This window comes from Delphinus delphis, chromosome 1 (assembly GCF_949987515.2).
Source record: "Delphinus delphis chromosome 1, mDelDel1.2, whole genome shotgun sequence".
NCBI lineage: Eukaryota > Metazoa > Chordata > Mammalia > Artiodactyla > Delphinidae > Delphinus > Delphinus delphis.
Window position 1 is genome coordinate 120,304,524 of NC_082683.1, and position 15,675 is coordinate 120,320,198.

At 37.3% G+C, this 15,675-nt stretch overlaps 1 protein-coding gene across 2 annotated transcripts in view; it reads right to left on the reverse strand.

The window, feature by feature from the left end:
* Positions 1-6,834: 6,834 nt before the first annotated feature.
* The window catches only part of TMCO1 (transmembrane and coiled-coil domains 1), a 46,307-nt gene continuing 37,466 nt past the window's right edge, over positions 6,835-15,675 (reverse strand). For both annotated transcript variants that reach the window (XM_060033453.1, XM_060033452.1), the window contains one exon: positions 6,835-7,407. In XM_060033453.1, coding sequence (XP_059889436.1) covers positions 7,309-7,407 — 99 coding nt within the window. In that variant the 3' untranslated portion in view covers positions 6,835-7,308. The remainder of the gene's footprint in view (positions 7,408-15,675) is intronic.

Consider the following 15,675-nt stretch of genomic DNA (forward strand, 5'->3'; position numbering starts at 1 on the left):
TTAAAAAACATAATCTCTTAGTAGACTTACGTTTATCCTCTTCCATATTCATTTGTGACAGGTGAACAATTTCCTGATTTAATAATTTAAAATTTTCTTCTAAGATTCACAAAGTCACATTAATATGTACCATTCAGATGGTGAAACAGGAATGTGGGGAAGTTTTTTAAAGAGAGGGAAAAGAGACAGTGATAGTCACTTAAATGATACTCCCTGGGAACCCCAGCTTGCCTTACATGAAGACATTTTGCATAAAGGGTAACAAGTCCAGACAGGATTCCAGCTCAGCAGTCTTATACTGTAGACCCAATGGAGTCAGCCTACTGGATGCTCTAGTGGAAAGAGCATGGACCCTGGGGCCTAAGGCTCTTCCTGGTTCTGCCACTTGCTGTGATCTTGGACACATCACAACATTTCAGAACCTGATCTGTCACATAGAAAATCAGGACAATAAAAAGATATCCTATCTACCTTATAGGACTGCTGTGTTTGAAGATCAAATGCTCTCAATATGCGAGGCATAATGTCAATTGCTTTATATAATCCATCCAAAACACTATGAGGGAAAAATCCATGTCGCTGATGTGATGTAGGTTGTCGCTGATGTAATTTGTAGGTTAATCTAAAAAGTTAATTACAGAATCATGAAAAAATTTTGTATGTACTTCAGACACTTCTAACTTATAACAAATATATACCTATTCACTTCTGATGTAGGGTCAAGGCTTTTTCCCTGAATATGAGCCTATTGTTTTGAGTCTCGCTTTTCTTTTAATAAATTTATTTATTTTTGGCTGCTTTGGGTCTTCGTTGCTGCGCGCAGGCTTTCTCTAGTTGCGGCGAGCGGGGGCTACTCTTCGTTGTGGTGCGTGGGCTTCTCGTTGCGGTGGCTTCTCTTGTTGCAGAGCATGGGCCCCAGGCATGCGGGCTTCAGTAGTTGTGGCTTGTGGGCTCTAGGGCTCAGGCTCAGTAGTTGTGGCGCACGGGCTTAGTTGCTCCGCGGCACGTGGGATCTTCCCAGACCAGGGCTCAAACCCGTGTCCCCTACGTTGGCAGGCGGATTCTTAACCACTGCGCCACCAGCGAAGTCCCTTTTTTCTTTTTTTGTATACACTAAACCCATAATAAGTGTTCAAAGAACCCTTTATTTTGTTTTCCATGCATAGTTTATAGCAATAAAACAACAGAATCAAACATGTGCAACTCAAAGATTTCAAAGACTGCAAGAATTTAAACAGAGTTTTAAAAATTTATTTATTTAATCTTATTTTTTGGCCATGCCGCGCAGCATGTGGGATCACAGTTCCACAACCAGGGATTGAACCCGCGTGCCCTGCAGTGCAAGCATGGAGTCTTAACCACTGGACCGCCAGGGAAGTCCCTAAACAGAACTTGTGATGATGAAAATTCCATGTTTTGTGACAATGCTTTCCTAAAGTAAAATGTTGTGGGGTTTTTTTTGTGGTATGCAGCCTCTCACTGTTGTGGCCTCTCCCGTTGCGGAGCATAGGCTCCGGACGCACAGGCTCAGCGGCCATGGCTCACGGGCCCAGCCGCTCCGCGGTATGTGGGATCCTCCCGGACCAGGGCACTAACCCGCGTCCCCTGCATCAACAGGCGGACTCTCAACCACTGCGCCACCAGGGAAGCCCTAAAATAAAATGTTTTTAAGACGAAAATGTATCACCTCTGATTTCCAGTTTTGGTTTCTTTAAAGTGAAGTATGAACTAAAACACTAAGAATGAATATGAGTACTGAATCTTTCTAAACTTTTATTACTTTTTTCAGTCTCTGTTATTTTACCCATATGTAAGTCAAAGCAATTATTTTTAGCAATTTGCTTTTATTGAGTCATTCCAAACCATTCAAATTAGTTTTCATGGACACAATTCTCTTTTTTGCATTCATATTTCATTAATTTACACAATACTTAGTGTACATAATTAAAATTAACAAGTAAAACAAGTAACGTTATACAATTCCCTGGTAAGAGCTAAAGTGCATACGTGCGGCTGAGAGTGTCCAGTGTGCTGTGGGCAGCAGGCAGCAGGGTTTTCAGAGGGAACTAAGAGAATCTAGCTGAAGACTCAGATGAGTGATGTTGGATATGACAGTTTTAACTGGAGTGTTCATCCCATTTTCCAGACGAGGCCATTGAGGCTTAGACAGTTAAGAGATTTGCCCATTTTTAATAAATGACTCATATGAAAAGCTGAAACAGATACAGGGAAAAGAAACCTAACACATAAAGGTCAGAGAAAACCTTTAGGAGGAGGAGATGCTTGAGTTGAGTTGAGAAGGAAACATGAGAAAATCAGGCAAATAAGAGGAAGAATATTTCAGGCAGAGAAAACAAAGGTAATAAAGTCTAAAAATGTGAAAAATGCAGAATTTAAAAAATAAATTTGCTTGACTAGAGCCTAGGATGTATGCGAGACAGGGATGGGAGAAGGGTAGATCCTAGGGGTGGGAGAGGCTGGAGATCCAGACTAGGATGATTTTCTATGCTAAATAGTCTACATTTACTTACAGGTTACTGGGAGCCGGTGGACAACTTTCCTTGGAGGAGCAACACAAGTAGATTTATATTTTAGAAAGATTATTGACTTTACAGGATGGATGATGAGCCAGGAGAGACCAGAGTAAAGGAGACTACGTGGGAGGCTACTTCAGGGAAATTTAGGGGACAGAGATGAGGACATGAATGAGAAACTCAAAAAAGAAACTATTCCAGATAATCTGCAATTTCAGTAATCTGACTGTATACCTGGAGTGGGATGTATTTTAAAGAACCTCCCCCCACTCTCCCCCCAAAAAAACTTCAATTATTTTCAGTAATTATATTGTTGGTAGTAATGTTGGTATTGATAATCTGGGACTTTTGGGTGGATATTGTGGGATTATGCTAAAGACTAAGTATATGATATTCCATCATTTCTGGCAATGAAAACTGGAATTCTTAGCATGAGAATTAAGAGAGACACAGGTTAAAGAAATTAAGGAAAAACTCTGTAGCTCGGAATTTAAGAGGGGCATAGAGTACTGGTATAAACGCATGATGCATTTTACCTTAAAACAACAACAAAACGTATTACCTATCTTAGTCCACAAAAAGGGCCTAGAAACCTACTAACCCAGTCTCAACGAGCATCTTTATGCTCTGACTGCAGTCTCCAAATACCATTCCCCAGTAAAAATAATCAGGCCTCCTTGAAGAAAGTGTTGCCTTCTGCTCAGGCAGGAAATAAGAGGTGGCCCTGGAACATCTTGTCATATCACTTAGCAAGGATGCCACCAATGAAAACTAGGGTCATGTCAAACAGTCCCAGGAGCCAGCTTAAAGAGCCTCTCGCTGGCCAAAAATAGGACAATTTGAGCATCCGCAAGAAAAACAACTTCAGTGAACTGAAATGAATCAAGTATGTTTAAACCTATGAACTGCTAATCACACACATTGTTCACCCCTGGAGCATTAGAGTGAACAGCTCATTATTTTGAAAACCAGATAATCACGCATTTAGTCTGCCTTTCCTATAAAATTTAACACTGGGTAACCAAACGGTATATGAAGGGATGCTTCTACCTATAGAGGTACTTTTACCTAATAAATGAAGAGATAGTAGAGTATCATAATTTTTCAATTCCTAATTATTAGTAATTAGTGATTAGCAAAAGCTAACATTACAAAAAGAGACAAGCAACAGTGTGTAAAACAGGCATGCAATCAGCAAATTTCAAACTGAGGGAAACCCTACAGGGGAAACAATGCAGTTTCTTCAACAAATAAATTACAAGGGGGGAAAAGAAAGAGAGATAGTGCAGAACTAAAATGTGAGTGGACTGCAAACCAGCCAACATCAGCGTCACCCTGGAATTTGTTAGAAGTGCAAGTTCTCAAGCTACACTGCAGTCTTATCAGAAACTCTGCAGTAGGGCCCAGCAGTCTGTGTTTTAAGGCTTCTAGGTGATTCTGATGTATTCTAGTTTGAGAACCACGATAATAGATTAGAAGAGATTTACAACGCTTGTCAACCAACTGATTCAAAAAAACTGTAAAAAATTTTGACATCTATTAGACAATTATCCTATCAAGGAATTGTCAATTTTTTAAAGTGTGAAAATGGTACTGAGACCTATATAGAGATATAGATATTCTTTAAAGCCCTGAAACGTTTATGAGTAAAAGATACAATGCCTAGGATTTGCTTTAGAATAATATAAGAGGAATAGAAGAACAGGTAGACAGAAGATTGGCCATTAATTAATTGCTGAAGATGAATAATCAGTATCTGGGTGTTCTTTATACATTTTTTTAACTTTCATTTATTTTTGAGGTTTTTCCCCATTCTAAAAAGCTTTAAAACTCAAAGCAAGAAGTAAATTCAAAGAAAATAAAAGACTGTAACTTAAGCAGAATTAATCCAAAAAAGGAGAAAGTATATGGTGCTTTTACTTGTATTGAAGGGCAGGACTGAAATACACAATATAAGTTTAAGTTATGTTGAAAAAACCCTACTACACACTAGCCTGTGACAAAATGATTTTGATTTGGATGTAAGGGAAAATTCTGGATGCTCATCAACCCACTGATGTCATTTTAAATTACTAGACAAACTGAAGAGAATAATTTTCAAATGAGAGAAGAGGAACCACAATCTGGTCAAAGGCATATGAGTACACTCGTTTGCTTTCCAGGTTTCAAACTGGCTTAGATTTTGAAGTCTTATCTGTTAATAAATTTAGGTTTACCTGAATTTTTAAAAAGTTTACTACTAAGTATATTATGAGCACAACCTGAGTAGCCTAAGGTAAATATTAATAATGCTTGATTTTTTTTTTTTAACTAGGAAGGGGACAATCTACCCTTTACATAAGCAAAGTAGCCAAATCACGTGTTTTGAGAGCTGTTCAGAGGCTTCTCTGGCTTGAAATGTCATCTCCACTAATTCAGTGATGGTCTGGATTTAGAGTCATCCAAATGACTAGTCTTGAAAATTTTTCAGGGCAAGTAAATTAAAAAGCTAACTGTGAGGCTACAGCAGCCCTTAGTATCTCCTTGAGTTTACATTCTTGTGATGTGATAGCTCTGTTTCCTCTGCATACATCCCTGCTATTGTGTCCTTTTAGGAATAGGGTGAATAGATGTTCTCTCTCCTCCTTCCTTCTCCTTTTTTACGTCTCCCTCTTATTTACCCTCTTCCACTGAAATATACTTTATGAAAACCTCAACATCCATTAGAAATCTGATTAGAAAGCACCAGCTTCAAAACCTAAGAGGGCTGATGGGAGGATGAACTATATATTTTCACTTTACAAGGTAATAGCAGAATTTTGAGTGTGGTTTCTTCTCTTTTTATGCTTTATTTTAGATATTTCATCATTTTCTCATCATTGTTATCGTGATCATCATTTCCTTCTTTATCACCCTTTTAATTATTATTTTGCCTGGAACAGTTAATGACATGGAGAAAAGACCATTAGAAGTTATCACTATCCATTATCAGGCATCTTTTCTGATAAAGGTAACCTTGCAATAGAGATTTCTGTTCCATTTCATCTGCTTTCAATGAGCTCCTGCTGTGCTCCCTCCCACCCACGTGATGGCTTTGAGGAAACAAGAACAACAACCAAAAAAGACAAAGCCTCAACTTTAGAGCTCATATACTCTAGCTGAGGAGATAAGGGAAAGAGATGGGAAGAGACTCACCACATGCTATATTGGGATGTTATAATACAACATAGCATTTGAGAGCCTGGACTACATGGCTTTAAACTGCTTGGGTTCGAATCCTAACTCTGCCACTCACTAGCTAAGGGATGCTGAGCAAGTTACTTAACCTCTCTTGCCTCAGTTTCTTCATCTGTTAAATGAGGGCAAGAACAGTAATTACTTTGTGGGGTTGTCTCGAGATAATGCTTAAACTAGATAATCCATAAAATATTTAAATTTATCCATATATTTTATCAATTTCTGTGTTGACCATCGATTCTTCGATCCCACACCTTCCCCCTGGTATTCTTCCCCGTCCCTGAAATATACCCTTTAATAATTCAACTATCTTGGATTTTGTAGCTCTGAAAATATTTTCCCCAGTTTTGCTCCCAAACTTCTGGTTTAGCTGTACATAAAATTCTAGGTTGATAATTATTTTCCCCAGCTTTCAAAATATTATCCCACTGTCTCCTGGACTTGATGCCATTGAAAAGTTTGCTGTTGGTTTAACAGTTGTTACTTTGCAAATAATGTACCTTTCTCACTGGTAGAATACATGCATCTAAGGACACTACTGATAAAAGTAAACATTTAGTACTAGAGTTATCACTCCACATAAGATTTCTAATTCCATGGATTCAGGGGCGGGGGGGGGGGGGGGGAGATCATGGTATAAACATCCCCTCATCCTTTACAAAGGAGCAGGGCAGGAACCGAAGGCCACTGTGACTACAAGGAAGGTCTGCAAGATTAACCACAAATAACCATAACCTTGCCTCCAGGGGAGGACTGAGTGCCTTCCCAAGAATCCAACAGATTGTACTAGGGTATGAAGGAAACTGCTGAGGACCCTCATTTTTATACTCCCGTGAGTTATTACCTTCCTTTCCTCTCATGCTTTAGAATTCCTATAACAGGGCAACTCTGTATTTTGAGCATATGAAGCAAGTATGATAAAATATTACATTTAAACATTGCCCCAGGGTAGGGGGGGACGGGCGAGAAAAAACAAAAACAGCATTGCCCCTTCCTCGCCAATGTTTTCCCTTATGTTCAGGTTACTAAAAATATGTATCTAGAAATATGGCAAAACAAAACACGTCTCTCCTTGTAGATGAAATAGCTGAAATTTTGGCCTCTTTTATTGATCTCAGGTCATATATTTAGGTTGAAAAAAACACACAACAAATTGTTCCAAATAAGAGTTACATAAACTAAATTTTTCTTCCAGATCTCTAAATGCTCATAGAGAGCCAACTTCCATGGTACATGGCACACAGCACATACTTGAAAGTTGATCCCACAGAAATATTTGTGTAAGCAAAATAAGAATTTGTTTCTCATTACATAAACATCACCTGTGCTTATCTAATCAAAACGCTTGTTTAAAAAAAATTAATCTGTGACCAAAAGCACTATCATGTTTGTTGAGTGCCATTCTCATTCGAATCATATCCAAAAAAACCTAGAAATAACTCAAAATTAGAAAGTGGCCCAAGTGCTAAGGCTGCCTATGGCTCTTGCTACAAAATAGTTGCCGGTCTTATTTGAGTGTCTAAAAAGAATGACAGGAATTATAGGGTTCTTCTTAAATTCAAGAGAACTTCCCAGAAGGAGGTGGAGGGCCAAGAAATCCACCTGCCTGCTTGGTGGCGGCTCGTGAAGGGGCAAGGCCAAGGATCTTCTGGATGTTCTGTGAAGGAAACAGAATAAAAATTGGGTTTTAATGAGATATAGAGAAAAGTATTTAACATAGATCTCATATAAACAGAAACCTTACAAATAAAAAGTACTAATATGACCTAAAACAGGACGATTACTACTTATTTTGTAAAAGGCCTACAATGTTATAGAGATCACAGAACAGTAAAAGGCCTCTTCCCTCATAGGATCTTGGTCTACTAACCAAAGAAGCTGATTTTTTCAAGTGGAGAATCATAAAAAGAGGTAATCTTTTATTTCAACACAAAGTACATTCATTAGCTATTTCGTGTAGGAAGGCTTCTTCTCTGAGTATGGGGCTTATAGCTGGATTTAGTCATTATTGCACCGTCTGAAGCTGAAACTGAAATATTCAGTATCAGCTGAAACTGAAATATTCGGTATCAATGTCTTCAAAGAAGTGAGAGAAATCAGAATTTTGCAAAGTAATCTAAGTTCAGAATCCTCCTAGGTTTCTACACAACCCCTCATCTTTTCAGCTGTCTCACTTAAATCTAATTCAGTAGTTTTTTTTTTAGAAACTCAACTTTATGAAACTAGTTCTCATAGAAAAGACTATTTTATACTCAGATTTCATCAGTTAGTATAACATTAAATTAAATAACATAAATGCAACAATCAGTAAAACTAGCATAAACAGTTTAGGGATAAATACAATTGGCTCTTGGAAGGCAATGACTCAACTGGTGGGAGCAGACAGGTGGAGGAGTTCTAAAGAGCACAGGAGTGGACAGTGTGATGTGGGGATAAGGTGGTTTGCTTTAAAGAGGGAGGGAAGGGGTTCATGAATGTGGAGAGGGTAAATAAGGTCAGTTAAGATATTGTACAGCACCTGTAAGTGGGAAAAACCTTAAAGATCATCTAATTATTTTTGCTCAAGTCTTTCATTTTATATTTGAGAAATTCCAATTAAAACTTGGAAGAGTAGGATGGCCTGTCCAAAATTACAAAGTTAAATGAAGAACAGAGTTAGAATTAAAACCCATGTTTTTGGACTCTTAATCTAATGGGTTTTCTTACATAGTACCTCCTCTATTAAAGTTCTGTTCTTCAGAACAAAATCTAACCCAGGGTAGGCAGGTTAGCTTGTATGCATTCATTCATTCAACAGTTACTGAGTACCTAATGTGCATAAGGCACTATGAGAATATCTATATCTAGGCTCCTCTGAAGTATACACTCCCTAATACTTTATCATTAAGAATAATTGCTACTGAGAGGGCAGACAGCAGAAGCAAGAAGAACTACAGTTCTGCAGCCTGTGGAAGAAAAACCACATTCACAAAAAGATAGACAAAATGAAAAGGCAGAGGACTTTGTACCAGATGAAGGAACAAGATAAAACCCCAGAAAAACAACTAAATGAAGTGGAGATAGGCAACCTTCCAGAAAAAGAATTCAGAATAATGATAGTGAAGATGATCCAGGACCTCAGAAAAAGAATGGAGGCAAAGATCGAGAAGATGCAAGAAATGTTTAACAAAGACCTAGAAGAATTAAAGAACAAACACCTAGAAGAATTAAAGACAAAAAAACAGAGATGAACAATAAATAACTGAAATGAAAAATACACTAGAAGGAATCAATAGCAGAATAACTGAGGCAGAAGAATGGATAAGTGACCTGGAAGATAGAATGGTGGAATTCACTGCCACAGAACAGAATAAAGAAAAAACAATGGAAAGAAATGAAGACAGCCTAAGAGACCTCTGGGACAACATTAAACACAACATTCGCATTATAGGGGTCCCAGAAGGAGAAGAGAGAGAGAAAGGACCCGAGAAAATACCTGAAGAGATATAGTTGAAAACTTCCCTAACATGGGAAAGGAAATAGCCACCCAAGTCCAGGAAGCGCAAAGAGCCCCAGGCAGGATAAACCCAAGGAGAAACACGCTGAGACACATAGTAATAATACTGACAAAAATTAAAGACAAAGAAAAATTACTGAAAGCAACAAGGGAAAAACAACAAATAACATACAAGGGAACTCCCATAAGGTTAACAGCTGATTTCTCAGCACAAACTCTACAAGCCAGAAGGGAGTGGCATGATATATTTAAAGTGATGAAAGGGAAGAACCTACAACCAAGATTACTCTACCCAGCAAGGATCTCATTCAGATTCTATGGAGAAATCAAAAGCTTTACAGGCAAGAAAAAGCTAAGAGAATTCAGCAACATGAAACCAGCCCTACAACAAATGTTAAAGGAACTTCTTTAGGTAGGAAACACAAGAGAGGAAAAGGACCTACAAAAACAAACCCATAACAATTAAGAAAATGGTAATAGGAACATACATATCAATAATTACCTTAAACGTGAACGGATTAAATGCTCCAACCAAAAGACACAGGCTCGCTGAATGGATACAAAAACAAGACCCATATATATGCTGTCTACAACAGACCCACTTCAGACCTAGGGACACATACAGACTGAAAGTGACGGAATGGAAAAAAATATTCCATGCAAATGGAAATCAAAATAAAGCTGGAGTAGCAATACTCATATCAGATAAAATAGACTTTAAAATAAAGAATGCTACAAGAGACAAGGAAGGACACAACATAATGATCAAGGGATCAATCCAAGAAGATATAACAATTATAAATATATATGCACCCAACATAGGGGCACCTCAATACATAAGGCAACTAACTGCTAACAGCTCTAAAAGAGGAAATCGACAGTAACACAATAATAGCGGGGGACTTTAACACCTCACTTCACCAATGGACAGACCACCCAGACAGAAAATTAATAAGGAAACACAAGCTTTAAATGACACAATAGACCTGATAGATTTAATTGATATTTATAAGACATTCCATCCAGAAACAGCAGATTACACTTTCTTCTCAAGGGCACATGGAACAGTTCTTCTCCAGGAGAGATCACAACTTGGGTCACAAATCAAGCCTCAGTAAATTTAAGAAAACTGAAATCACATGAAGCATCTTTTCTGACCACAGTACTATGAGACTAGAAATCAATTACAGGGAAAAAAACATAAAAAACACAAACACAGGGAGGCTAAACAATATGTTACTAAATAACCAAGAGATCACTGAGGAAATCAAAGAGGAAATCAAAAAACACCTAGAGACAAATGACAATGAAAACACAACGATCCAAAACCTATGGGATGCAGCAAAAGCAGTTCTAAGAGGGAAGTTTATAGCAATACAAGCCTTCCTCAAGAAACAAGAAAAATCTCAAATAAACAATCTAACCTTACACCTAAAGGAACTCGAGAAAGAAGAACAAACAAAACCCAATGTTGGTAGAAGGAAAGAATTCATAAAGATGAGAGCAGAAATAAATGAAATAGAAACAAAGAAAACAATAGCAAAGATCAATAAAACTAAAAGCTGGTTCTTTGAGAAGATAAACAAAATTGATAAACCTTTAGCCAGACTCATCAAGAAAAAGAGGGAGAGGACTCAAATCAATAAAATTAGAAGTGAAAAAGGAGAAGTTACAACAGACACCACAGAAAAACAAAGCATCATGAGAGACTACTACAAGCAACTCTATGCCAATAAAATGGACAACCTGGAAGAAATGGAGAAATTCTTAGAAAGGTATAACCTTCCAAGACTGAACCAGGAAGAAATAGAAAATATGAACAGACCAATCACAAGTAATGAAACTGAAACTGTGATTCCAAATATTCCAACAAAGTCCAGGACCAGATGACTTCACAGATGAATTCTATCAAACATTTAGAGAAGAGCTAACACCTATCCTTCTCAAACTCCTCCACAATATTGCGGAGGAAGGAACACTCCCAAACTCATTCTATGAGGCCACCATCACCCTGATACCAAAACCAGACAAAGATACTACAAAAAAAGAAAATTACAGACCAATATCACTGATGATAAATCCAATATCACTGATGATAATCCATGATGAAAAATCCTCAACAAAATACTAGCAAACAGAATCCAACAACACATTAAAAGGATCATACACCATGATAAAGTGGGATTTATCCCAGGGATGCAAGGATTCTTCAATATATGCAAATCAATCAATGCGATACACATTAACAAACTGAAGAATAAAAACCATGTGATCATCTCAATAGATGCAGAAAAAGCTTTTGACAAAATTCAACACCCATTTATGATAAAAATTCTCCAGAAAGTGGGCATAGAGGGAACCTACTTCAACATAATAAAGGCCATATAGGACAAACCGAAGGATATACAATGGAGAAAGACAGTCTTCAATAAGTGGTGCTGGGAAACCTGGACAGCTACATGGAAAAGAATGAAATTAGAACACTCCCTAACACCATACACAAAAATAAACTCAAAATGGATTAGAGACCTAAATGTAAGACTGGGCACTATAAAACTCTCAGAGGAAAATATAAGAAGAACACTCTTTGACATAAATCACAGCAAGATCTTTTTTGATCCACCTCCTAGAGTAATGGAAATAAAAACAAAAATAAACAAATGGGATCTAATGAAACTTCAAAGCTTTTGCACAGCAAAGGAAACTACAAACAAGATGGAAAGACAACCCTCAGGATGGGAGAAAATATTTTCAAACAAAGCAACAGACAAAGAATTAATCTCCAAAATATATAAACAGTTCATGCAGCTCAATATTAAAAAAACAAAGAACCCAATCAAAAAATGGGCAAAAGACCTAAATAGACATTTCTCCAAAGAAGACATGCAGATGGCCAAGAAGCACATGAAAAGCTGCTCAACCTCACTAATTATTAGAGCAATACAAATCAAAACTACAATGAGGTATCACCTCACACCAGTTAGAATGGGCATCATCAGAAAATCTACAAACAACAAATGCTGGAGAGGGTGTGGAGAAAAGGGAACCCTCTTGCACTGTTGGTGGGAATGTAAATCGATATAGTCACTATGGCAAACAGTATGGAGGTTCCTTAAAAAACTGAAAGTAGAACTACCATAGGACCCAGCAATCCCACTACTGGGCATATACCCAGAGGAAACCATAATTCAAAAAGACACATGCACCCCAGTGTTCACTGCAGCACTATCCAATAGCCAGGTCATGGAAGCAACCTAAATGCCCACTGACAGACAAATGGATAAAGAAGATGTGGTACATATACTCAATGGAATATTACTCAGCCATAAAAAGGAATTAAACTGGGTCATTTGTAGAGACATGGATGGATCTAGAGACTGTCATACAGAGTAAAGTAAGTCAGAAAGAGAAAAACAAATACCATATATTAACGCATATATGTGGAACCTAGAAAAATGGTACAGATGAACCAGTCTGCAGGGCAGAAATAGAGACAGAGATGTAGGGGACAAACGTATGGACACCAAGCGGGGCAAGTGGCGGGGGGTGGTGGTGGTGTGATGAATAGGGAGATTGGTATTGACATATATACACTAATATGTATAAAATAGATAACTAATAAGAACCTGCTGTATTAAAAAATAAATAAAATAAAATTTAAATATTCAAAAAAAGAATAATTGTTACTGATGTGTTTATATTTGAGATAACACTGTCAGAATATCACATAATATTTAAATATGAAGACACAACTTCAAGAACTCATTTAAATTATATTTGCCATAAAATACTTCATTCATTCATTCAATCACTCACAATACTATAGACCATGCTGTACTTTAAAAAGAAATCTAAAAACAGGTTATGAAGAAAAATCAATCATTAGTAGGTTACTTCCCCTTAGTAAAGCTGGAGAATGTCTGTATTTCTTTCATAATAAAAATAGCTCCTTCATGCTCCCCTCTAAAAATCCACTACACAAAGCAATAAGAAGACCAAATGATAGAATGTCACTAAATTTCCAACTTCTTTTATTTATTTATTTTAAAAATATATTTATTTATTTATTGGCTGCATTGGGTCTTTGTTGCTGTGTGGGGCTTTCTTTAGTTGCGAAGAGCAGGGGTTAGTCTTCATTGCGGTGCGCGGGCTTCTCCGAGCGCAGGCTCAGTATTTGTGGCACACAGGTTTAGTTGCTCCGCAGCATGTGGGATTTCCCCAGACCAGGGCTCGAACCCATGTCCCCTGCATTGGCAGGTGGATTCTTAACCACTGCGCCACCAGGGAAGTGCCTCCTTGAAAACTCTTAAGTCAGTGGTGAATCATATAATCACTAACATACCAGAACATGAAAAAAATAAGTAATAGATAAAAACCAGACTCACAAATACTTACGTGAATTAGTAATGTCATAAAATTGCCTTAGTATAGGTTTAAAATTTAATCTTTGTTTAATCTGCCTCCACTCTGAATGATTAGTATAACAGAAATAATTTTAAATGTACTTCTATACCCTCATATTTGATAATGATTTCTTTAGAAGTGAAGTTGCAGGTGGGGAAAATTAACCTTTTTATTTCAAAAGAAACATAAGTTCCATGAGGGCAAGGACCACAAGTATATGTCAGTTTTTTTTTTATAACTGTATACTAAGCATCCAGCACAGAGCCTGATACACATATGTGTTCACTTTTGTTGAATGAATAAATGAACAGAGGACTCTATCAAGGGATTATTATTAATGTGATAGTAAGTTCTCTTATAGATAGGGGAAAAAAATATTGAAGCAGATAGATACCCTTAATTCAACCTAATATTATACCTCCATCATAATAAGGGGGCATGATATAGAAAGTTAGCAGTTTTCTTTTTTGTTTTCAGTAGTTGTTCTTAGGGTGACACTTTTTTTTAAACCAGTTAGCACACTCCTACCCTTGGGGTATTGTCACGAAGGGACTGGAGCTAGCTGATTTAATCACACTACCACTCTCAGTAAAGGAAGTGGATTCTGGTTAATACCGTAGAGATGTTATTAACTGACATATGTAAATATCATAATCTTTCACAAATATAAGGTGTTTAAAACAAATTCCAGAAACCTGGTGATAGAACTATCTACTCACTTCAGCAATTAAAACCGTTGACACTTTAAGGACATGAATAACAGAAATGTTTCTCATTCCCGTAGATGCTATATTCTAATTTACTACAAGAAGACTTCCCCATTAAAACAAGCAAGGCCACCCTACCATTGCTGGAGGTAACGAATAAAATACATTTTGTTTTTACACATTCAGCATAAACATTAACCCTGAGTGAATGAAATTATGGTTTTCACTCACTGAAACAAAAGCATGAGAAATTACTTGTATTCTTTTAAAAATGGTCTCAAACTGGTGGCAAACTGAAGCCTTAAGATAACACTACTGGGTAAAATGATGAGTAGCTGTGGAAAACAGTATGTTGATTCCTCAAAAAATTAAACATAGAATTGCAGTATGACCAGCAATTCTACTTCTGGGTATATATGCAAAAAGAAGGGAAAACAGGAATTCAGACATTTATACACCTGTGTCCACAGCAGCATTACTCACAACAGCCAAAAGGTAGAAGCAATCCAATTGTCCTTTGACAGATGAATAAACAAAATGTGGTATATACATACAACTGAATGTCTATCCACCCTTAAAAAGGAAAGAAATTCTGACACATGCTACAACATGGATGAACCTTTAAAACATGCCAGTTACAAAAGGACATAAGTATGATTCTACTTATATGAGGTCAAATTCACAAATATGAACAATCAAGTTCACAGAGACAGAAAGTAGAATGGTTGTTGCCAGGGACTGAGGGGAGAGGGTAATGAAGATTTAGTGTTTAATGGGCAGAGATTTTCGGTTTGGGAATATGAAAAAGTTCTAGAGATGGATAGTGGTGATGGTCATATGACAACGTACAATGTACTTAATGTCACAGAACTGTACAGTTAAAAATGGTTAAAGCAGCATATTTTATGTTATGTCTATTTTACCACAATAAACAAGAAAGATTAAAAGCACTGGAATTACAGAATATAGGAAACCAGAAAGTAGCTTCTGGACATAAGAGAGCATTGCCTTGAGGATTCCTCAGGAAAACTGCTACGAAGGGTGGTCACACTGACAAGTTTAAACCTTGGCACTCTATAGGTATGACACATATATTTTGACCCACTCCTCCATATTCTTTTACTCTAGGGGTTCAGATCACAATGCTTAGCCCACTCTATGACACCTGCGCATTGCAAAACCCTAATTATCTACACAAGGTGTGAAGAAAGGAGGAGTGTCCCCAGCCAAACACTTGCACTGGGATCTGAACAGACTTTCAAATTTCAAAGAGGAATTTAGACAGGCACTCCAGAGAAAATATTAATAGTAGGCTGCT